Here is a 25,526-nt window from a genome sequence, read left to right as displayed (position 1 = left end):
GGGACGATAGTGACGTTTAAGCGGCATCTTGACAAATACATGAATAAGATGGGAATAGAGGGATACGGAAGTGTGGACGATTTTAGTTTAGATGGGCAGCATGGTCGGCGCAGGCTTGGAGGGCCGAAGTGCCTGTTCCTGTGCTGTACCTTTCTTCTTTGGTGTACACATCCCTTACAAACTGTGCACAGATCCCTCACATCGTGTGTACATACCCTTCACACTCGGCGTACACACCCCTCACATGTTGTGCTCACACCCGTCACATGTTGTGTGCGCATCTCTCGCAGGCTGTGCACATACGCCTCACAAGCTGTGTATATACCCCCTGTACTGAGTACAAATCCACACGCAGCGTACAGACCCAAGCATATTGTACACAAGGAGAGTGGGAACATCAATGTCCAGCCTCACAATGAAACAATGACATTGCTTCCCAAACCTAGGAAATTGCTGATGACCAACAGGAGCAGGCAAACTGCCCTGGGATTGAGATGCTGATGAGTGAGGAAATGTAAAAATTAATGTGTCCAGTGAGAGTATGTCTGTCTCTGACCCTCTCTCCCTGTCTGTCTGTCTATTTGGTTTCATTCCAGAGAGCGGAATCAATCTCTCGGCAGTGAGGAACGGCGTTCCGATGAAGCTGATCCACAGGTAATGAGGATGGACGCACAGGGAAAAGGAGGGGTGGACGGGGGGAGGGGGTGATGCGTGGTGGGATTCAGTCATTGGCTGTCTGTGTCTGACATTGCGATCTGGTACATGGATTACAGGGGGAGCAGTGAGTGTTCATGTACCATCACTGGGTTCAGACAGGGAGCAGGGACTGACTGTCAGGGAGGGAGTCACACTGACTGTGGGTGAGAATTGGGACGGTGGGATCGGGGGAGGAGGGGCAGTAATGGCAGAATCTTCAAAACAAATTCACAGTAAGCAGGAGGGCAGCTTGTCTGAAAAAAAAGTCCAGTAAGAAGTCTTAAACCACCAGTTTAAAGTCCAACAGGTTTGTTTCAAATCACTAGCTTTCAGAGCACTGCTCCTTCCTCAGGTGAATGAAGAGTTATGTTCCAGAAACACACATATATATATATATATATATATAGACAAAGTCAAAGATGCAAGACGGTACTTTGAATGCGAGCATTTGCAGGTAATTAAGTCTTTACAGATCCAGAGATAGGGGTAACCCCAGGTTAAAGAGGTGTGAATTGTCTCAAGCGGGACAGTTGGTAGGATTTTGCAAGCCCAGGCCAGATGGTGGGGGGTGAATGTAATGCGACATGAAGTGAAGGTCCCGGTTGAGGCCGTACTCATGTGTGCAGAACTTGGCTATAAGCTTCTGCTCGGCGATTTTGCGTTGTCGTGCATCGTGAAGGCCGCCTTGGAAAACGCTTACCCGAAGATCAGAGGCTGAATGCCCTTGACTGCTGAAGTGTTCCCCGACTGGAAGGGAACATTCCTGCCTGGCGATTGTCGTGCGATGTCCGTTCATCCGTTGTCGCAGCGTCTGCATGGTCTCGCCAATGTACCACGCTTCGGGACATCCTTTCCTGCAGCGTAAGAGGTAGACAATGTTGGCCAAGTCGCCGAGTATGTATCGCGGACCTGGTGACTGGGGTTCTCACGTGTGATGGTGGTACCCATGTCGATGATCCGGCACGTCTTACAGAGATTGCCATGGCAGGGTTGTGTGGTCGCTGTTCTGAAGGCTGGGTAGTTTGTGGTTGGGCGGCTGTTTGAAGGCAAGTAGTGGGGGTGTGGGGATGACCTTGGCAAGATGTTCGTCTTCATCGATGACGTGTTGAAGGCTGCAAAGAAGATGTCGGGTTTCTCTGCTCTGGGGATGTACTGGGCAATGAAGGGTACTCTGTCGGTTGTGTCCTTTGTTTGTCTTCTGAGCAGGTCGTTGTGGTTTTTTGCTGTGGCGCGTTGGCACTGTCGATCAATGAGTCGAGCACCATATCCCCTTTCGTACGAGGGCATCTTTCAGCGTCTGTAAATGTCTGTTACCTCCTCCTCGTCTGAGCAGATCCTGTGTATACGGAGGGCTTGTCCTTTGGGGATGGCTTCTTTAATGTGTTTAGGGTAGAAGCTGGAGAAGTGGAGCATCGTGAGGTTATCCGTGGGCTTGTGGTAAAGCGAAGTACTGAGGTGACCGTCCTTGATGGAGATGAGTGTGTCCACGAATGCAACCGATTTTGGAGAGTAGTCCATGGTGAGCCTGATGGTGGGATGGAACTTATTGATATTATTGTGCAGTCATTTCAGTAAATCTTCGCTGTGGGTCCAAAGGAAAAAAATGTAATTGATGATGTATCTGGTGTATAACGCCGGTTGAAGGTCCTGTGCAGTGAGGAGGTCTTGTTCAAACTTGTGCATGAAGATGTTGGCATATTGAGGTGCGAATTTGGTCCCCATGGCAGTTCCTTTTGTCTGGATGAAGAACTTGTTGTCGAAGGTGAATTGCCGTTGTGATCCAGAATGAAGTGGATAAGTTGCAGAATTGCTTCTGGAGATTGGCAGTTGTCAGTGTTGAGTACTGAGGCTGTTGCAGCAATGCCGTCATCATGGGGGTGCTGCTGTAGAGTGCCGAGACATCCATTGTGACGAGGAATGTTCCTGATTCATGGGTGCAAAGTTTCTGTGAGAAGTCCTTCGTATCGCGACAGAAGCTGGGCATTTCTTGTACGATGGGTTTCAAGATGCCCTCGATGTAGCCAGAGAGGTTCTCACACAGGGTCCCATTGCCTGAAACAATAGGATGGCCTGGTGTTTGACCTTGTGTATTTTCGGAAGACAGTAGAGATCTCCAACGCGGGGAGTATGTGGGATGAGAGCACGTAGGGTGCTCTAAATGTCTGGATCGAAGGTTTTGATCGGTCTGTTGAGTTGGCGAGTGTGTTCCTTGGTCGGATCTGCGGGTAACTATCTCAAGTGTTCCTGGTTGTTGAGTTGTCGGTACACGTCTTTGCAGTAGTCCGTTCTGTTCAGTATGATGGTAGCCCCTCCCCTTTCTGTTGGTTTGATGACGATGTTACGGTTGGTCTTGAGAGCGCGGACGCCGTTGCGTTGTGCTGGGTGACGTTCGGGTCTTGTGAATGCGACTGATGAATCTGGCACTGACTTGATTCCTGACGGCTTGAGCATACATGTCGAGTCTAGAGCAGCGGCCTTCCGGAGGGGTCCAATTCTACTCTTTCCTCTTCGGTTGCCACACCGCAGATCTCTCGGTCTGTTGTTATGGTTCATTGGTTGTCTCATTGTGTTCGCTGTTGGCCTCTTGGGGTCTGTGGAAGAACTCATTCGCCTGATGAATTCCTCCGTGTCTGCTGCAAGACTGATGGGGTCCATTTTGGTAGTGGTGCAGAAATTGAGCCCTCTGCTGAGGACTTCGATTTCGTCTGGTTGAAGGGTGTAGTCTGACAAGTTGACAAGAGATTTCCCTGTATTGTTTTCTACTGTGGTGGGGGAGGCTTGGTTGCAGCTGGTGGTAATGCCTAGTTTCTCAAGCTTCCTGTTCTTGGTGTGCATATAGGTAGCGTAGTATAATTGTCTCATCTGTTTGCAGGTGTTTCGCTGCTGGTCTGCTGTGTCCTGAGCGCAAGTTGAGAATATGCCTCTATCTTGGTTTCCAGGTTGCGGTGTGTGCTGTAGAGCTGGTGTACGAGGTGGTTGAGGAGTGTGAGAGAGGTTCAATGATAGTCTCTCAACGTAGTCTGTGTTGCAGGTCGAATTGAGTGGGTTTGTGATCTGTAGCCCTTTCGGGATCTTGTCTGCTTTCTTGCATCTTTGTAGAAACTTAATGTCAGTGTCCATATGCGCGATCCTTTTGGAGATCCTTTCCACTTAGAGCCGGCAGTTTGCGGTGTCGACGATAGACATGATGTGGAGATGCCGGCGTTGGACTGGAGTAAGCACGGTAAGAAGTCTTACAACACCAGGTTAAAGTCCAACAGGCTTGTTTCAAATCACTAGCTTTCGGAGCACTGCTCCTTCCTCAAGTGAATGAAGAGGTAGGTTCCAGAAATATTTATACAGACAAAGTCAAAGATGCAAGACGATACTTTGAATGCGAGCATTTGCAGGTAATTAAGTCTTTACCGAGCCAGAGAGATGGGTAACCCCAGGTTAAAGAGGTGTGAATTGTCTCAAGCCAGGACAGTTGGTAGGATTTCGCAAGCCCAGACCAGATGGTGGGGGGTGAATGTGTCATGTGAGAGTATCTTTAAGAAATGGGTGTTTAAGAAATGGGTGTTTAAGAAATGGGTGTTTATCAGTGATGTCAGAGAGTGGGTGGAGCTGGGCTGTCTGTCAGCTTTTTACTTCCGTTTTAGGCTGTTTGCTGCAGGGTGTGTTTTAGTTTTGTTTTCAGTGTTGGAGCTGACGCCTGACCAAGCAGGTGTACTGCTGTTCTCTCTGCCATTAAAAGACCATCTCTTGATCATTTGGTGAATTCAGAATTTTCAATGTTCTCTGCAGTGAATGTAAACCTAATGTGCTTCTGTTAAAAGGTTTTTCTTTTGTCTTTTGGGTGTTGTTTGGGAAGTTATTAAGGATTACTTCGTGTTGTATTCTTTGGGGGTTGTATTTGAATTAATGGTTGCTAAGATGCTCACTGTATGTTTTAAAAAGGTTAACTTGAGTTCATAGAATAAACATTGTTTCGCTTTAAAAAATACTTTTCCATTTCTGCTGCACCACACCTGTACAGTGGGCCGTGTGCTCCCCATACCACAATCTATTAAAATTTGTGGTTCAGGTGAACTCCATGATACACTTTGGGGTTCTCTAAACCCTGGCCTATAACAAATTGGGGACTCTTCCGGGATAAAAGTCTATCTATTGGGTTGGCTTAGTGAACTAAAAGACAGTGAGGGGTGGGCATATTGTGGTTGCTTATCAGGTGTAGTATTCTAGTTTAAGTGAGGAGTGTGTTGTGGACAATGGCTCTTTCAAGAGGCTCTGAAGTTTTTGGGGCTGGAGACGGTCACACGCCGTACCTTACAGACAGAGACTAAAAGCAGATTGTTAGATTTGGCAAAAACATTGCAGTTAACATTACCTGACAAAATGAGAAAGTATGAGGTAATTATGGTGATGGCTAAGCATTTATAGTTGCCCCGAGATACAGTTTGACTCATTGGAAATGGCAAAAGTTGAGTTACAACTTAAACAAACGGAACATGAGAAAGAATTAAGAACAAAAGAATTAGGAGCAGGAGTAGGCCATCTGGCCCCTCGAGCCTGCTCCGCCATTCAATGAGATCATGGCTGATCTTTTGTGGACTCAGCTCCACTTTCCGGCCCGAACACCATAACCCTTAATCCCTTTATTCTTCAAAAAACTATCTATCTTTACCTTAAAAACTTGTAATGAAGGAGCCTCAACTGCTTCACTGGGCAAGGAATTCCATAGATTCACAACCCTTTGGGTGAAGAAGTTCCTCTTAAACTCAGTCCTAAATATACTTCCCCTTATTTTGAGGCTATGTCCCCTAGTTCTGCTTTCACCCGCCAGTGGAAACAACCTGCCCGCATCTATCCTATCTATTCCCTTCATAATTTTAAATGTTTCTATAAGATCCCCCCTCATCCTTCTAAATTCCAACGAGTACAGTCCCAGTCTACTCAACCTCTCCTCATAATCCAACCCCTTCAGCTCTGGGATTAACCTCGTGAATCTCCTCTGCACGCCTCCAGTGCCAGTACATCCTTTCTCAAGTAAGGAGACCAAAACTGAACACAATACTCCAGGTGTGGCCTCACTAACATATTATACAATTGCAATATAACCTCCCTAGTCTTAAACTCCATCCCTCTAGCAATGAAGGACAAAATTCCATTTGCCTTCTTAATCACCTGTTGCACCTGTAAACCAACTTTCTGTGACTCAGGCACTAGCACACCCAGGTCTCTCTGCACAGCGGCATGCTTTAATATTTTATCGTTTAAATAATAATCCCGTTTGCTGTTATTCCTACCAAAATGGATAACCTCACATTTGTCAACATTGTATTCCATCTGCCGGACCCTAGCCCATTCACTTAACCTATCCAAATCCCTCTGCAGACTTCCAGTATCCTCTACACTTTTCGCTTTACCACTCATCTTAGTGTCATCTGCAAACTTGGACACATTGCCCTTGGTCCCCAACTCCGAATCATCTATGGAAATTGTGAACAATTGTGGGCCCAATACGGATCCCTGAGGGACACCACTAGCTACTGATTGCCAACCAGAGAAACACCCATTAATACCCACTCTTTGCTTTCTATTAATTAACCAATCCTCTATCCATGCTTCTACTTTACCCTTAATGCCATGCATCTTTATCTTATGCAGCAACCTTTTGTGTGGTACCTTGTCAAAGGCTTTCTGGAAATCCAGATATACCACATCCATCGGCTCCCCGTTTTCTACTGCACTGGTAATGTGCTCTGGTAATTAAAGCAGCTTGAATACGAAAGAGAGGAATAAGAAAGAGAGAGAGAGAGGAAAAAGAAAAGGAAAGAAAATAAAGGGGAAAAGAAAGAATAGCCCTATCAGAACAAAAAGAAAGAGAAAGGGAGATGCAGATCAGGGAAAAAGATAAAGAGAAAGAGTTTGAACTTCAGAAAATGGCCATGAAACATGACAGTCAGTTAAAATTGGCAGACGTAAAGGGAAACATACAGTTGGATGATAGTGATGAGGATAATGGTAAACAGCGTCAAAGTCGAAGGCTTGGTGGGGATCTATTTAAATATGTCCAAGCATTGCCAATGTTTGACGATAAGGAGGTGGAAGCTTTTTTTAATTTCATTTGAGAAGGTGGCTAAACAAAAACAATGCCCACAGAACATGTGGGTGTTACTGATTCAAAGAAAGCTGATAGGTAGGGCTAGTGAAGTGTTTGCATCGCTTCCGGAGGAGGTATCTGGGACGTATGAGGAGGTGAAAAAATCCATCTTAGGTGCAAATGAACTAGTGCCTGAAGCCTACAGACAAAGGTTTAGAAATTTAAGGAAAACATTTGGTCAAACATACATGGAGTTTGAAAGGCTCAAACAGAGATATTTTGATAGGTGGATAAGGGCTTTGAAAATAGACCAAAAGTATGAAGCTCTCAGAGAAATTATACTTTTCGAGGAGTTTAAAAATTCAATTCCTGATGTAGTGAGAATTCATGTGGAGGAGCAGAGGGTTAAAACTGTGAGGTTAGCAGCAGAAATGGCAGATGATTATGAATTAGTTCATAAATCAAAGCTTGGTTTCTGACATCAGTTTCAGCCTGTGAGGGATAGAAACTGGGGACATGAGAAATACTCAAGTGGTAGAGGCAAAGGTGATCTGATGGGAGATATTAAGGAGAGTGTACCTCAGATTAAAAAAGAAATCCAGGAGGGTGGAAGAGTCATGAAAAGTTTCAAATGTTTTCACTGTAATAAACTAGGCCATGTAAAGTCACAGTGTTGGTGGTTGAAGAAAAGCACTGGGAAGGCTGATAAGACAGTGGGATTTGTTGGAGTGGTAAAGGAAAGCCCAAGTGAAGCAAAGGAGGTGCAAACGATTGTACGGCCTGATCAAGAGGTGCCAGATATTTTAAAGAATTTACTTGTGTGGGTAAAGTTTACTCGTGTATCAGGAGGAGCAGGTAAAGAAGTCACAATTTTAAGAGATACGGGAGCTTGTCAATCCTTAATGGTAAGAGATGAGGAGTTATGTTGTTTGGAAAGAATGTTGCCAGAAAAGGTGGTAATATGTGGAATTCAGGGTGAGAGGAGTAGTGTTCCATTATATAAGGTAAGGTTGGAAAGTCCAGTGAAGAGTGGTGAAGTGGTAGTAGGAGTAATAGATAAACTATCTTGTCCAGGAATACAGTTTATCTTGGGTAATGATATAGCTGGACCGCAGGTGGGAGTGATGCCTACTGTAGTTGATACGCCAGTGGAAAATCAGACAACTGAAGTGTTGACGGACGAATATCCTGCGATTTTTACGGATTGTGTAGTAACAAGGTCACAAAGTCACAGGTTAAGACAAGAGAAGAAATCAAAGAGTGAAGATGACGTTGAAGTGCAATTATTAGAAACGATTTATGATCAGATGGTTGAAAACGAACAAGAACAGGTGGAGGATGAGGCGGATATTTTTGGTTCAGGAAAATTGGCGGAATTACAACAAAAAGATATAGAAATAAAACTGATGTTTCATTCACCCGAAGAAGGAGCAGTGCTCCGAAAGCTAGTGATTTGAAACAAAGCTGTTGAACTTTAACCTGGTGTTGTAAGACTTCTTACTCAGATCACCCCAGTCCAACGTCGGAATCTCCACATCATGAAAAAATGTCAACAGCAGTAATTGTCCACATTGCAAAATCTTTTTAAAAAAAAAGAAAATTTAGAGTACCCCATTCATTTTTTCCAATTAAGGGCCAATTTAGCGTGGCCAATCCACCGATCCTGCACATTCTTGGGTTGTGGGGGCAAAACACACGCAAACACGGAGAGAATGTGCAAACTCCACACAGACAGTGACCCAGAGCCAGGATCGAACTTGGGACCTCGGTGCCATGAGGCTGCAATGCTGACCACTGGGCCACCGTGCTGCCCCACATTGCAAAAGGTTTCGATCCTTGTTTAACGTTCCCTGTATTCAGGAGCTAATTGTAACATTAGTTCCTGTCTGAGGACAACATTTTCAAGAGGGGAAATATTGAGATGAAATTGTTTGATGTGATTAATGTGAAGTCAATTTCTCTCTAAATTCTCATTGGTTTCCATGAGGACAGTTGGGTTTTTGATGTGAAATTGAGTTTGGGGAATGAGATGTCAAATCCTTCATCTTGAGATTGAGGCAGTGAATAGATTCTGATGGAGGGAAAGAAACTCTGGAAAAGTGTGTACATGTGAGAGAGAAAAACAGATTGGGAGATTAGAATACTTTTGATGAGAGGATTTATTGTTTTTTGATGATTGAATATTTTCCCTTTGTGTGTTTCTCCCTCCCAGTTACAGGCAGAGCTTGTCTCTCTGCGCAGTAAACAGGACGAGGCCATCACTGAGATTGAGAGCCTCAAACTGACCAATCAGGAGCAGGAGACATGGCTGCAGCAGATCCAACAGGAGCTTCAGGAAGCCCAGGATCGGCTGGTGGCTCAGCAGGAGGAAGCAGCTCAGCGAGAGGAGAAAGAAGGGTAAGAGACACTGTACACATCCATCACACGCTGTGTACACAGTCCTCACACACTTTGTACACACTCTCACGCTGTGTACACACCCTGTGCACTGTGGATACACCCCCTGTACTGAGTACAAATCGACACGCAGCGTACAGAACCAAACACATTGTCACAGGGAGAGTGGGAACATTAATATCCAGCTTCACAATGAGACAATGAATGTCAGTGCTTCCCAATCCCAGGAAATTCCTGATGAACAACAGGAACAGGGAACCTGCTCTGGGATTGAGGTGCTGGGGAGTGAGGAAATGTAAAAATGTATCTGTCCAGTGAGCCCCGGTCTGTCTCTGACACTCTCTGCCTGCCTGTCTGATTATTTGATTTTATTCCAGAGAGTGGGATCCATCTCCCGGCAGTGAGGGACGGCGTTCCGATGAAGCTGATCCACAGGTAAGGAGGGACACAGCAGGGAAATGCGGCCGGGGGGCGGGGGGGGGGGGGGGGGGGGGGGGGGGGGGGGGGGATTTAATCACTGTCCGTCTGTGCCTGAAGCTGAGATCTGGGACATGGATCGTAGCCAGAGGGGGAGCAGTGAGGGTTCATGTACCATCACTGGGTTCAGACAGGGAGCAGGGACAGACTGTAAGGGAGGGAGTCACACTGACTGTGGGTGACAATTGGGACGGGGGGAGGAGGGGAAATAATGGCAGAACCTTCAAAATAGATTTACTGTTAACAGGAGGGCAGCTTGTCTGAAAGGGGTCTGGATTCTCCGATTTGGAGACTGTGTCGCAATTGACAATTTATTATCCATCGACAGCACCATGGAAGCCGCTCTGAAGCCAGATAAGCTCGAACTCGACGCGCGCGCGTCAGAGGCCAAGGAGATCTTCGAACATTGGCTTCGCTGCTTCGAGGCCTATCTTGACTCCTCCACAACGCCTCCCATTGAAACCCTCAGGCTGCGACTCCTCCACATTTGTCTGAGCCATCAAATCTCCGTGATGATCGAGAAAGCTGCCACGTACGAGGCGGCGGTCGCATCCCTCAAGGCGAATTTCGTGAAGCCCGTAAATTAGGTGTTCGCCCGACATCTTCTCACTACTCCCCGCCAACGCGCTGGGGAATCGCTAGACGGGTACCTGGAAAACCTGAGCCTACTCGCGAGGAACTGCAGCTATTGGATGTGACCGCCGAGGAACACATGAACCTACAGATCTGGGACACCTATATGGCTGGGGTCCGATCGAACTACATCAGGCAGCGCTTGCTGGAAAACGGGACCCCTGACCTGCAGGACACGGTAAAACTAGTTACCTCGTTAGAGGCGGCCTTCCAGAGCCTCAGTACGTTCCCCGCGGACCCGGCAAATGCCTCGTGGACACCATTGTTGCAGCCCCCATCGGACCCAACTACGTCGCGGGCCTTTGCCGAGTGGCTGCCAGTCCAGCCCGGGGAACCGCAGTGCTACTTCAGCGGCCATGGTCAACACCCCCCCCCCCCCGCAGCGTTGTCCAGCCCAACGTGGAGCGACTGTGGGGAAAAAGGGACACTTCGCCAGAGTCTGTCTGGGCCGACCTAAAACCCAGAAATCAAAAACTCACCAGGCCCGACCCATGGACTCGCAGGCCCGCAGACCCCGCAATGTGGTTGCGTGCCTGCCCGGAACGCCCCCTTCAGACGCGTCATCAGCCTCGTGCGACTCGTGGGGGCCGCCATCTTGGCCGTCGGCTCCGGCACCGACTGACACGTGCAACCGATACCGCTGACTATGCCGGCTACCCGCAGCTGGGCGCAGTCACCCTCGACCAGTCGCAACCGAAGCACCTAAAAAACTCAATGATAGTCGTCCGGGTCAACGGGCATGAGACCCCCTGTCTTTTCAACTCCAGGAGCACAGAGAGCTTCGTCCACCCTGACACGATAAGGCGCTGCTCCCTCCACACCTACCCAGCCTCCCAAACAATCTCCGGGTCCCATTCGGTTCAGATCCGGGGTACTGAATCGCTAATATCGCGATGCAGGGCGCAGAGTCCACTCGTTTTAAGTTGTACGTCCTCCCCCACCTCTGCGCCCCCCTACTGCTGGGATTAGACTTCCAAAGCAGTCACCGCAGCCTGACCCTTCAGGTCGGCGGACCCTTGCCCCCCCTCATGGTATGTAGCCTTGCAACCCTCAAGGTCTCCCCCCCACCCCCTTCGCTCTTTGCGTACCTCACTCCCGACTGTAAGCCCATCGCCACCTGGAGCAGGCGGTACACTTCCCAAGACGTGGCTTTTATCAAGTCAGAGGTCCAGCAACTATTGAGTGAAGGGATCATCGAGGCCAGCAACAGCCCCTGGAGAGCACAAGTGGTGGTCGTCCGGATCGGGGAAAAGAATCGGATGGTTGTGGACTACAGCCAGACCATTAACCGGTTCACGCAACTGGATGCGTACCCCCTCCCCCGCATAGCGGAGATGGTCAACCAGATCGCACAGTACCGTGTGTACTCAATGAAGTCAGCCTACCACCAGCTCCCAATCCGCCCGGAAGAGCGCCACTACACTGCCTTTGAAGCAGCTGGCCGGCTCTTCCACTTCCTCAGGGTCCCCTTCGGCATCACTAACGGGGTCTCAGTCTTTCAGAGAACAATGGACTGAATGGTGGACCAGTACGGGTTGTGGGCTACATACCCATACTTGGACAATGTGACCATCTGCGGCCATGATCAGCAGGACCATGACGCCAACCTCCAGAGGTTCCTCCAGGCCGCCCAATCCCTCAACCTCACATATAACAAAGAGAAGAGCATTTACCGCACAACCCGACTGGCCATCCTCGGCTATGTCGTGGAGAACGGAGTCCTAGGGCCCGTCTCCGACTGTATGCCCCCTCACGGAACTGCCCCCTCCCCACAGTCTCAAGGCCCTCAAAAAATGTCTGGAGCTCTTCTCCAACTACGTCCAGTGGGTCCCCAACTATGAGGATAAAGCCCACCCACTTATTCAAACAACCACTTTTCCCCTGACGGCTGAGGCCCGCTCGGCCTTCAGCCGCATCAGGGCCGACATCACCAAGGCCGCTATGCACGTGGTGAACGAGTCCGTCCCCTTTCAGGTAGAGAGCGATGCATCAGACGTCGCATTGGACGCCACACTCAACCAGGCGGGCAGGCCAGTAGCCTTCTTCTCTAGAACCCTCCATGCTTCCGAAATCCGACATTCCTCGGTCAAGAAGGAAGCACAAGCCATAGTGGAAGCTGTGTGGCACTGGAGGCACTACCTAGCCGGTAGGAGGTTCACCGTCGTCACCGACCAGCGGTCGCTGGCCTTCATGTTCGACAACGCACAACGGGGCAAAATAAAAAATGACAAAATCTTGAGGTGGAGGATCGAACTCTCCACCTACAATTACGATATTAAGTATCGTCCCGGGAGGCTCAATGAGCCCCCAGATGCCCTGTCCCACGGCACATGCGCCAGCGCGCAAGATGACCAACTTCGGGCTATCCACGATGACCTCTGTCACCCGGGGGTCACCCTGCTTACCCACTTTATTAAGGCCCGCAATCTCTGCCCTTCTCCACCGAGGAGGTCAAGGCCATGACCAGGGACTGCCAGGTCTGTGCGGAGTGCAAACCGCACTTCTACCGGCCAAACAATGCCCGCCTGGTAAAGGCCTCCCGGCCCTTTGAGCGCCTTAGTATTGACTTCAAAGGGCCCCTCCCCTCCACCAACCGTAATATATACTTTCTAACCGTCGTTGATGAGTACTCCCGCTTCCCCTTCGCTGTCCCCTGCCCCGACATGACCTCACCCACTGTGATAAAGGCACTGCACAGCATCTTCACACTGTTCAGTTTCCCCGCCTATGTCCACAGCGACCGGGGCACGTCGTTCATGAGCAATGAGCTACGTCAGTACCTGCTCAGCAAAGGCATCGCCTCGAGCAGGACTACGAGCTATAACCCGCAGGGAAACGGGCAGGTGGAAAGGGGAAACGTGACGGTATGGTAGGCCGTCCTTCTGGCCCTCTGACCCCCCCCCCCCCCCCCCCCCCCCCCCCCTCCCTGCTGGCAGGAGGTCCTCCCCAACGCCTTCCACTCCATTAGATCACTCCTCCGCACAGCCACAAACAAGACCCCCCATGACCGTTTGTTTGTCTTCCCCAGGAAGTCCATCTCTGTGGTCTCGCTTCCAACTTGGCTGACAACTCCGGGACCTGTCCTTCTCCGGAGGCATATGAGGAGCCATAAGACCGACCCCTGGTCGAGAGGGTGCAGCTGCTGCACGCCAACCCCCAGTATGCCTACATCACGCACCAGGAAAGACGGAAGTTACCGTCTCCCTACGAGACCTGGCACCAGTTGGCTCCCCTGCCAACGCACCCCCCTCCCCGCTGCCTACCGCCACCCACCACCCCCCTGCATACCCCCACCCCCCAACCATCTCCGACACGCCGAACTGAGGCTCAAGCTCCAGACACAACGCCCCCGGAGTCACCATGTGCAACAACCGTGTTCGCTGCATCGCCAGAGCTGAGGAGGTCTAAAAGAACGATCCGGCCTCCAGACAGACTGAATATCTAATGACCCCCGCTGGACTTGAGTTTTTTAACAGGGGGTGAATGTGGTGAATGTATTCACCTAATGCATGAGCTGTCTATAATGATGTGACCCATAACCTGGAAGTGATGATACGGGCTACTTCCAGGTACTGTACTGGAACCCCGGTGGCTCCGCTCTGGCTCCGCCCTCACTGGGGCCATATATAGACCGGCTACCTGTTCATTTGTACAGCTGTGGTAGGCATCACTGTTGTATATATCGCATACGAGATGTAATATGGTAAGGCTCCTGTACAACAAGAACGGGGGTAGATCCCTGCCTGCTGGCTCCGCCCAGTAGGTGGAGTATAAATGTGTGTGCTAACCGAGCTGCAGCCATTTTAGCAGCAGCTGCAGGAGGCTGCACATCTCTGCTTAATAAAGTCTCGATTACACTCGACTCTCGTTTCGTTGTAATTGATAGTGCATCAATTTATTAAGCAGAGATTTTACAACGATGGACCTCTGTATCAAGCCTGATTGCCTGCAGCTGCACCCTCAAGCAGACAACGCCAAGTCAGCCTTCGCCCACTGGCTAGCTTGCTTTCAAGTCTACACCGGATCTGCAACAGAACCACCCACAGAGGCACAAAAACTCCAGATCCTGGACACACGGCTGAGCTCCGATATCTTTCCCCTCATCTGGGACGCGCCCACCTACGCTGAGGCCATGGCGCTACTGAAAGTGAACTACACCCAGCAAACCAACAGACTCTACGCCAGGCACCTCCTGTCCACGTGGCCTCAACTCCCCAGTGAGTCTGTGGAAGCTTTCTGGCGTGCCGTGCACACCCTGGTGAGGGACTGCGATTGTGTTTCGGCCGTTGAACATTCCGAACTCCTAATCAGGGACGCTTTCGTTACGGGCATAGGGTCGGTGTACATCTGCCAGCGCCTCTTAAAAGGGGCTACTTCTTTCGACCTTGACCTCGCAGCGACCAAGAAACTCGCGATCTCACTAACGGTCGCCTCCCGTAATGTACAAGCGTACGCCACCGACCGCACGGCGCCCCCTCCTGGACATCGTGGAACCCACCAGCGAACGCCCCATCGTGGACCCCACCAGTGACCGCCCCCAGCCAACCCCAAGCTTGTGCCGTGCGGCAGCCAGCCAACCCCGGGGGACCCAAGTGCTACTTCTGTGGTCAGACAAAGCACCCCCAGCAACGCTGCCCGGCATGGAGCGCACTCTGCAAGGCCTACGGGACGAGAGGACATTTCGCTGCTGCGTGCCAGGCTCGCTCGATCGCCGCTGTAACCAGGCCCATTGTTCCTGCATCCCCCACGTGCGACCCGTGGGCGCCACCATTTCCGCCCCCGCAATCCACGTGCGGCCCGTGGGCGCCATCATCTTCCCCCCCATCATGCCTCGTGCGGCCCGTGGGTGCCGCCATCTTTAATGCCGCCCACCACGTGCGACTCGTGGACGCCGCCATCTTCTCCACCTCAGGACCACTGCTCGTCGGGCACCTCATCGGGCCGCTCATCGCCTGCCACCCCCGCCGACCAGCCAGGGGCCTTCCAACTCCAGCTACAGCTCGCCTCCATCACGATCGACCAGTCCCGGCCGCATAACCTTGCAACTGCGTCGACGACGGTAAAGGTCGATGGGCACAAGACATCATGCCTTCTTGACTCCGGGAGCACAGAGAGCTTCATCCACCCCGATATGGTAAGGCGCTACTCCCTTGCGGTACACCCCATCACACAACGAATCCCTGGCCTCCAGATCCCACTCCATGGAGATCCAGGGGTACAGCACCGCCACCCTCACTATCCAGGGCGTAGAGTTCAGCGACTTCCGGCTCTACGTCCTCCCCAACCTCTGCGCTGCCTTGCTACTCGGCCTGGACTTCAAGTGCAACCTCCAAAGTCTCACTCTGAAATTCGGCGGGCCCCTACCACCCCTTACTGTATGTGGATTCACGACCCTTAATGTCGACCCGCCTTCTCTGTTTTCAAACCTCATTCCAGATTGAAAACCCGTCGCCATCAGGAGCAGACGGTACAGCGCCCAGGACAGGACCTTCATCAGGTCGGAGGTCCAGCGGCTTCTGCGGGAAGGCATCATCGAGGCCAGCAACAGCCCTTGGAGAGCCCAAGTGGTAGTTCTGAAAACTGGGGAGAAAAACAGGATGGTCGTTGACTACAGTCAGACCATCAATTGGTGCATGCAGCTCGACGCGTACCCACTCCCTCGCATATCTGATATGGTCAATCAGATTGCACAGTACCGGGTCTTCTCGACAGTGGGCCTGAAATCTACCTACCACCAGCTCCCCATCCGCAAGGTGGACCGCCCGTACGCTGCGTTTGAAGCGGACGGCCGCCTTTATCACTTCCTTAGTGTTCCCTTCGGCGTCACCAGGCCTTCAACCGTATCAAGGCGGACATCGCCAAGGCCGCGATGCATGCGGTCGATGAGACGCTCCCCTTCCAAGTTGAGAACGATTCATCAGACGTCGCTCTGGCCACCACCCTCAACCAGGCAGGCCCATTGCATTCTTTTCACGCACCCTTCATGCCTCCGAAATTCGGCACTCCTCCGTCGAAAAGGAGGCCCAAGCCATCGTAGAAGCTGTGCGGCATTGGAGGCATCACCTGGCCAGCAGGAGATTCACTCTCCTCACTGACCATGTCCAATAACACACAGCGGGGCAAGATCAAAAATGGTAAAATCTTGAAGTGGAGGATCGAGCTCTCCACCTACAATTACGAGATTTTGTATAGCCCCGGTAAGCTCAATGAGCCCCCCAACGCCTTATCCCGAGGCACTTGTGCCAGCGCACAAGTGGACTGACTCCGGACCCGACACAACGCTCTCTGTCACCCAGGGATCACCCGGTTCTTTCACTTCATAAAGGCCCGCAATCTGACCTCCTCCATTGAGGAGGTCAGGGCTATCACCAGAGACTGCCAGGTCTGCGCGGAGTGCAAACCGCACTTCTACTGGCCAGACCGCACGCATCTAGTGAAGGCCTTCCGCCCCTTTGAACGCCTCAGCATGGATTTCAAAGTGCCCCTCCCCTCCACCGACTGAAACACGTACTTCCTTAACGTGGTTGACGAATACTCCAGATTCCCTTTCGCTATCCCATGCCCCGATATGACGTCTACCACAGTCATCAAAGCACTCAACACCATCTTTGCCCTGTTCGGTTTCCCCGCCTACATCCACAGCGACTGGGGATCCTCCTTTGAGTGATGAGCTGCGTCAGTACCTGCTCAGCAAGGGCATTGCCTCGAGCAGGATGACCAGCTACAACCCCCGGGGAAATGGGCAGGTGGAGCGGGAGAATGGGACGGTCTGGAAGGCCGTCCATCTGGCCCTACGGACCAAAAATCTCCCGGTCTCCCGCTGGCAGGAGGTCCTCCCTGACGCCCTTCACTCCATCCGATCGCTACTTTGCGCTGCGACTAACGCATGGCACAAATCATCGTGAATGACTATGATTTAGTGGCCATTACTGAAACATGGTTAAAGGATGGTCACGACTGGGAGTTAAATATCCGAGGGTATCAAACTATTCGGAAGGACAGAGTGGATGGTAAGGGAGGTGGTGTTGCTCTGTTATTTAAGGATGACATCCGGGCAATAGTAAGGGATGACATCGTTGCTCTGGAGGATAAGGTGGTATCCATTTGGGTGGAAATCAGGAATAGTAAGGTGAAAAAGACACTGATAGGAGTAGTCTATCGGCCACCAAATAGTAACGTTATGGTGGTGGGCAGGCAATAAACAAAGAAATAACTGATGCATGTAGAAATGGTACAGCAGTTATCATGGGGGATTTTAATCTACATGTCGATTGGTTTAACCAGGTCGGTCAAGGCAACCTTGAAAAGGAGTTTATAGAATGTATCCGCGATAGTTTCCTAGAACAGTATGTAATGGAACCTACGAGGGAACAAGCGGTCCTAGATCTTGTCCTGTGTAATGAGACAGGATTGATTCATGATCTCATAGTTAGGGATCCTCTCAGAAGGAGCGATCATAATATGGTGGAATTTAAAATACAGATGGAGGGTGAGAAAGTAAAATCAAATATTAGTGTTTTGTGTTTAAACAAAGGAGATTACAATGGGATGAGAGAAGAACTAGCTAAGGTAGACTGGGATCAAAGACTTTATGGTGGAACAGTTGAGGAACAGTGGAGAACCTTCCAAGCGATTTTTCACAGTGCTCAGGTTTATACCAACAAAAAGGAAGGATGGTAGAAAGAGGGAAAATCGACCGTGGATATCTAAGGAAATAAGGGAGAGTGTCAAATTGAAGGTAAAAGCATATAAAGTGGCAAAGATTGGTGGGAGACTAGAGGACTGGGAAATCTTTAGGGGGCAACAGAAAGCTACTAAAAAAGCTATAAAGAAGAGTAAGATAGAGTATGAGAGTAAACTTGCTCAGAATATAAAAACAGACAATAAAAGGTTTTACAAATATATAAAACAAAAAAGAGTGGCTAAGGTAAATATTGGTCCTTTAGAGGATGAGAAGGGAGTTTTAATAATGGGAGATGAGGAAATGGCTGAAGAACTGAACAGGATTTTTGGGTCGGTCTTCACAATGGAAGACACAAATAACATGCCAGCGACTGATAGAAATGAGGCAATGACAGGTGAGGACCTTGAGAGGATTGTTATCACTAAGGAGGTAGTGATGGGCAAGCTAATGGGGCTAAAGGTAGACAATTCTCCTGGCCCTGATGGAATGCATCCCAGAGTGCTAAAAGAGATGGCTATGGAAATTGCAGATGCACTAATGATGATTTACCAAAATTCACTAGACTCTGGGGTTGTCCCTGTGAATTGGAAACCACTGTTTAAAAAAGGAGGTAGGCAGAGAGCAGGAAATTATAGGCCAGTGAGCTTAACTTCGGTAGTAGGGAAAATGCTGGAATCTATCATCAAGGAAGAAATAGCGAGGCATCTGGATAGAAATTGTCCCATTGGGCAGATGCAGCATGGGTTCATAAAGGGCAGGTCGTGCCTAACTAATTTAGTGGAATTTTTTGAGGACATTACCAGTGCAGTAGATAATGGGGAGCCAATGGATGTGGTATATCTGGATTTCCAGAAAGCCTTTGACAAGGTGCCAAACAAAAGGTTGCTGCATCAGATAAAGATGCATGGCATTAAGAGTAAAGTAGTAGCATGGATAGAGGATTGGTTAATTAATAGAAAGCAAAGAGTGGGGATTAATGGGTGTTTCTCTGGTTGGCAATCAGTAGCTAGTGGTGTCCCTCAGGGATCCGTGTTGGGCCCACAATTGTTCACAATTTACATAGATGATTTGGAGTTGGGGACCAAGGGCAATGTGTCCAAGTTTGCAGATGACACTAAGATGAGTGGTAAAGCGAAAAGTGCAGAGGATACTGGAAGTCTGCAGAGGGATTTGGATAGGTTAAGTGAATGGGCTAGGGCCTGGCAGATGGAATACAATGTTAGGTTATCCATTTTGGTAGGAATAACAGCAACATTATTTAAACAATAAAATATTAAAGCATGCCGCTGTGCAGAGAGACCTGGGTGTGCTAGTGCATGAGTCACAGAAAGTTGGTTTACAGGTGCAACAGGTGATTTAGAAGGCAAATGGAATTGTGTCCTTCATTGCTAGAGGGATGGAGTTTAAGACTAGGGAGGTTATATTGCAATTGTATAAGGTGTTAGTGAGGCCACACCTGGAGTATTGTGTTCAGTTTTGGTCTCCTTACTTGAGAAAGGACATACTGGCACTGGAGGGTGTGCAGAGGAGATTCACTAGGTTAATTCCAGAGCTGAAGTGGTTGGATTATGAGGAGAGGTTGAGTAGACTGGGACTGTACTCATTGGAATTTGGAAGGATGAGGGGGGATCTTATAGAAACATTTAAAATTATGAAGGGAATAGATAGGATAGATGTGGGGAGGTTGTTTCCACTGGCGGGTGAAAGCAGAACTAGGGGACATAGCCTCAAAATAAGGGGAAGTAGATTCAGGACTGAGTTTAGGAGGAACTTCTTCACCCAAAGGGTTGTGAATCTATGGAATTCCTTGCCCAGTGAAGCAGTTGAGGCTCCTTCATTAAATGTTTTTAAGGTAAAGATAGATAGTTTTTTGAAGAATAAAGGGATTAAGTGTTATGGTGTTCAGGCCGGAAAGTGGAGCTGAGTCCACAAAAGATCAGCCATGATCTCATTGAATGGCGGAGCAGGCTCGAGGGGCCAGATGGCCTACTCCTGCTCCTAGTTCTTATGTTCTTATGTCTCCTTGCCTTCCCCAGGAGGTCGACCTCCTGGGTTTCGCTCCCAATGTGGCTGGCAGCTCTAGGACCTGTTCTCCTCTGCAAGCCCGTTAGGCTCCACAAGGCGGACCAATTGGTCGAGAGGGTACAGCTACTCCATGCAAACCCACAGTACGCCCACGTGACGTACCCCGACAGCTGCCAAGACACAGTCTCCCTCAGGAACCTGGCACCAGCTAGTTCCCCCCCACCCCCGTCTGCCCCGGCGCCACCCTTCCTCCCCCCAGCGCACCTCACCAGAACCCCTGCTCCAGGAAAATCCCCCCCCCTTGGTTCCACCCAGGGATGAAGATGAGGTCGACACGCTCCCAGAGTCACCGGCGACCAAGCCAATGCCTGCATCGCCACAGGGACTGCGGCGCCCACAACAGAGGATCAAGGCACCTGATCGGCTGAATTTGTGAACTTTCCCCAAAATGTTAAACACCTGCATGTAAATAGCCTTGCACCACCCCCGCTGAGGGTGAATGTGGTAGTCACCACTGTTGTATTGTATATAAGGTGTATTACGGTAAGGCACCTGTACTACAGGTATGGGGATGGATCCATGCCTGCTGGCTCCGCCCAGTAGGCGGAGTATAAATGTGTGTGCTCACCGAGCTGCAGCCATTTCGGCAGCAGCTGCAGGAGGCTACACATCTCTGCTTAATAAAGCCTCTTTTACACTCTACTCTCGTCTCGTTGTAATTGATAGTGCATCAACAGCCAACTCTGGCAGGCGAGTTCATGGATAATAAAGCCTAATGTTCACTCGTTCTCACGGTCTCATAGTGAATTGACGGTATAACAGTTACCTGTATTCAGGAGCTAATTGCAACAGGTATTCAGTTCCTGTCTGAGGACGACAATTTCGAGAGGGGAAGAATTGAGATGAAATTGTTTGATGTGATTAATGTGAAGTCAATTTCTCTCTAAATTCTCACTGGTTTCTATGAGGACAGTTGGGATTTAGGTGTGAAATTGAGTTTGGGGAATGAGGGCCGGTATTCTCCCTACCTGGCTTGGGGGGGGTCCCGGCATAGCGGATGGCGCCAACCACTCCGGCGTCGGGCCTCCCCAAAGGTGCGGAATGCTCTGCACCTTTGGGGGCTAGGACCGCGCCGGAGTGGTTGGTGTCACGCAGACTGGCGGCAAAACCGACACCAACGGTCTTTGACGGCTGCTGCCCGGCATCGGGGCTGGCTGAAAGGCCTTCGCCGGTTCGCGTAGGTGCCGGTGTGTCAGCTGCCAATGACGTTACCACCAGCGCATGCGCAGTAGGGGGGTTCTCTTCCGCCTCCGCCATTGTGGAGGCCTTCGCAGCGGTGGAAGAAAAAGAGTTGCCCCATGGCACTGGCCCGCCCGCCGATAGGTGGGCCCTGATCGCGGGCCTGGCCAACGTGGGGGCACCCCCCTGGGTTCCGATTGGCCCGCGCCCCCCCAGAACTCTGGGGGCCCGCTCGCGCCGCCAATCCCGCCGCCACCAGAGGTGGTTGAAACCACGGTGGTGGGATTGGCCTCTCAGCGGCGGGACTTCGGCCCATCGCGGGCCGGAGAATCGCCGTAGAGGGCTCGCCGATCAGCGCGGAGCAATTCCCACCCCCGCCAATTCCCGGGTGCCGGAGAATTCCGGCCACGGCGGGGGCGAGATTTTCGCCGGCCCCTTGCGATTCTCCGACCCTGCGGGGCATCGGAGAAATTCGCCCGAGATGTCAAATCCTTCTTCTTGAGAGTGAGGCAGTGATTAGATTCTGCTAAAGGGATGGAGTCAAAGAAAGTCTGGAAAAGTGTGTACACGTGAGAGAGAAAAACAGACTGGGAGAGAGATATTAGAGACAGAGAGAAATGGGAATAAATAGAGGTTGTTTCGAATACATTTAATGACAGGGACTGCGGCGCTGAGGACCCGGGTTCGAATCCCAGCCCTGGGTCACTATCCATGGGTAGTTTGCACATTCTCGCCATGTCTGCGTGGATTTCACCCCCCACGACCCAAAGATGTGCAGGCTAGGTGGATTGGCCAAGCTAAATTGGAAAAAAAAAATTGTGGGCGAGATTCTCCCAAAACGGGAGAAATCGTAAAGCTGCCGTAAAACCCGGGCGGGTTTTACGGCAGCGCGCCCCTTCCCGACCGGGGACCGATTCTGGTCCCCGGTCGGGGCTAGCAGCCCGACGCCGTAGGCTCCGGCAAGACGGGCTTAATGAAAATCGTTAAGCCCGCTTGCCGGAGTTAGCGCCGGCTGACGCGTCATATGACGTCAGCCGCGCATGCGCAGTTTGGAAGACTCCAACCCGCGCATGCGCGGGTGACGTCATCGCGTTTTTGCGCGAAACCCGCGCATGCGCGGGCCGGGTTGCCCCTCAGCCGCCCCGCGAATGGATACTGCGGGGCGGCGGAAGGACAAGTAGTGCGCGGGCATCGGGCCCGCTGCCCGCGATCGGTGCCCACCGATCGCGGGCCCATGGCACCCTTGGCACGGCCGTCGGTGCCATGGTTATTAATAGCGAGTTTGTGACGCCGTTTTTACGAACGGCAAGACCAGGTGTGTTTGCCGTTCGTAAAAACGGCGGAAAGGGCTGGGACTTCGGCCCATCTAACAGCTGAGAATCGCTGCCGGCCGTAAAAAAACGGCGGCAGCGATTCGGGTCGGGACTTCGGCGGGGGGGTGGGAGAATAGCGGGAGGACGGCAAAAATGTCGGGAAGGCCCTCCCGCTATTCTCCCACCCGTCGTGGGGGGCGGAGAATTTCGCCCTGTGTACTCTAAAATTAAAAAGGAATACTTTTGATGAGATTTACTGTTATTTGCTCATTGAATATTTTACCTTTGTGTGTTCCTCCCTCCCAGTTACAGGCGGAGCTTGTCTCTCTGCGCAGTAAACAGGACGAGGCCATCACTGAGATTGAGAGCCTCAAACTGACCAATCAGGAGCAGGAGACACGGTTGCAGCAGATCCAACAGGAGCTTCAGGAGGCCCAGGATCGGCTGGTGGCTCAGCAGGAGGAAGCAGCTCAGCGAGAGGAGAAAGAAGGGTAATCAGCCCTCTCACACTTTGTACACACTGTATACACAACCCTGATATGCTGTGTACACACCCCTTAAATGCTGTGTAAATCCATTAAATGCTGTGTACACTGTGGTGATCACAAGTTAACCAGATGCAACACAACTGAGTGACCACTAGAGGGAGCACGGAAGAGCCATATAAATAGATCAGGACAGGAAGTGAGGACACTCTACACAGCAGGCAAAGGCTGGGAGCTGTGGACACAGCAGCAGATATAGCACTGAAGGTAGCCGTACGTAGAGCTCTGAAGAATGAACGAACTCACAATAAAGCATCTTCTCCACATTTGAGACTGCGAGCTTTATTAAGACACGAGGAACAACACATGGTACCCAGGAGTGGCTTCAGACGCTTACGACAGGACAACTCAGCTGCAGACACAGAAAGCTCAAAATGGCATGGAAATCTCCTACTGGACATTTGACTGGGGAAGACATCGTTAATTCGAGGATGTGGCATGGATACCCACCTCAGCTGGACACGACTGGTAATGTAAGAAATGTCTGGAAAAGGTTTAAACAAATGTTCGATTTTTATCTCATAGCTAATGATGTAGCAGAAGCCTCAGACAAAATTAAAATAGCAATTCTCATCGAAGGGCCTGTCAATAGGAAAGTGTATAATGGATTTAAATACTCAAAAGGTGAAGACAGGAACAGCTTACAAACGTTACTAAACAAATTTGAAGAGTACTGTGAGAAATTTGAACAGCAAGGCATGCTCACAGTCCAAACTGCACAGAGACTGAGTGATGCAAAACTTAAAAAATCACAAAAAGATCAGGAAATCGCGAATGCACAGTACAGATCAAAAAGAAGAAATAACATGAATTTTTCACAAAGCCAAAACGCTGAAATCCAGTCCAGATCGGAAAGAAAAGGTAACTTACAACTTTTAGAAAGAACAAACGCTGAAATCCGCGATAAAATGGCGTCGGAGCACATTTTGCAGTCTCGGGTAAGCAAAGAACTACAAATCGCGTCTGCGCATGCGCCGGAACCGGAAGTCGTGCATGCGCAGTTTAAAAAAGATCGCGGCGCCGATCGTTATGCGCATGCGCAAGCCGCGCATGCGCAGTCAAAAAAAGTCTTCGTCGCGGATCGTCATGCGCATGCGCAAGCCGCGCATGCGCAATGGACACCGAACTGCACAAGGAAAGAAAGCCAATTTGCGCATGCGCAAGTCATGCCAACGCGTGACGTCATGACGTCTGAGAATCCTGACCACGCCCACTTAAAAGGGAAATGCCCGAAAATTGAAACCAAGACACTTAAAGTGGTAAAACCAAATTTTCTTGCCTCAGAACACAGAAAAACGCCTGAACTTAAACCAACAGTGAAAAACAACTTCCACAAAACCTTGGAAAAAGCTGCCTTCACCACACACAGTGAAGCGAACAAAAAGAATTCCGAAACAACAAAAGATGATTTGTTTTTCGACGATTACCTCTCAGACCTGACTGAGTCAGTCGGATATGCTTATCACAGCATCAGCGACACGGTCGCAAAGTACAACACGAACCAACTCGTGGTAGATGAATCAAACCAAAATGCTTTGGTTTTCGAAGAATACTACTCAGACAGAGCTGAGTCAGTCGGATATGCTAATCACAGCATCGGCGACACGGTCGCAAAGTTCAACACGAACCAACTCGTGGTAGAAGAAGCCAACCAAGATGAAATGGCTTTCAAAGAATACTACTCAGACATGGAGGAGTTATTTGGACATGCTGATCACAGCATCAGCGACACCGTTGCAAAGCTCAACACGAATCTACTCATGGTGGATGAATCCAACACCATGGTGCCATGGCAGCTCGTCGATACATTGGATGACAGCAATACCCAAGACGAAGACGACGCCACACAGAGAGCACAGGAAGACTCCACGGAGCGAGCGATGACAGGCTCCACAGTGCGAGTGATGAAAGACGCCAACAGGGATGCAAGCAAACACTCCCGGGCGGACACCAAGCATGAACAAGACCATGAAGGTAAACCCGCTGTACCTGAGCAACCGCAAGCAGACTATGAAAGTCTACCAAGCTCACAGGAACAAGAAGAAAGAGCGGACTATGAAAGTCCAACACGCTCACAGGAAAAGAAGAAAAAGCAGACTATGAAAGTCCAACACGCTCACAGGAACAAGAAGAAAGAGCAGACTATGAAAGTCCAACACGCTCACAGGAACAAGAAGAAAGAGCGGACTATAAAAGTCCAACACGCTCACAGGAACAAGAAGAAGACAATGCACCTCTGCCCACTGCATGCGAAGACAGTGACAAGGTGATCACACTCAACGTACAGGATCACAGTGAGACTGACAGTTCTCAGCTTGTCTGTACCGAAGCACAGAGCGAAAACAGTGACAAGGTGCTCGCACTCGACGTACAGGATCACAGTGAGACTGACAGTTCTCAGCTTGTCTGTACCGAAGCACAGAGCGAAAACAGTG

The 25,526-nt window shown here is 50.2% G+C and overlaps 1 protein-coding gene across 11 annotated transcripts in view; it reads left to right on the top strand.

The window, feature by feature from the left end:
* Positions 1-25,526, top strand: part of LOC119978777 (ras-related protein Rab-44-like) — a 217,278-nt gene that overhangs the window by 93,286 nt on the left and 98,466 nt on the right. For 8 of the 11 annotated variants that reach the window (XM_038820647.1, XM_038820646.1, XM_038820642.1 and 5 more), the window contains 4 exons: positions 597-654; positions 8,991-9,175; positions 9,553-9,610; positions 22,853-23,037. In XM_038820647.1, coding sequence (XP_038676575.1) covers positions 597-654; positions 8,991-9,175; positions 9,553-9,610; positions 22,853-23,037 — 486 coding nt within the window. The remainder of the gene's footprint in view (positions 1-596; positions 655-8,990; positions 9,176-9,552; positions 9,611-22,852; positions 23,038-25,526) is intronic. The other 3 variants (XM_038820645.1, XM_038820641.1, XM_038820648.1) reach the window with 3 other exon arrangements.

Source organism: Scyliorhinus canicula, chromosome 15 (genome assembly GCF_902713615.1).
Source record: "Scyliorhinus canicula chromosome 15, sScyCan1.1, whole genome shotgun sequence".
In the NCBI taxonomy this organism is placed as follows: domain Eukaryota; kingdom Metazoa; phylum Chordata; class Chondrichthyes; order Carcharhiniformes; family Scyliorhinidae; genus Scyliorhinus; species Scyliorhinus canicula.
Note: the sequence above shows the minus strand (reverse complement) of the source record. Positions and strands in the feature narration are given on the sequence as shown.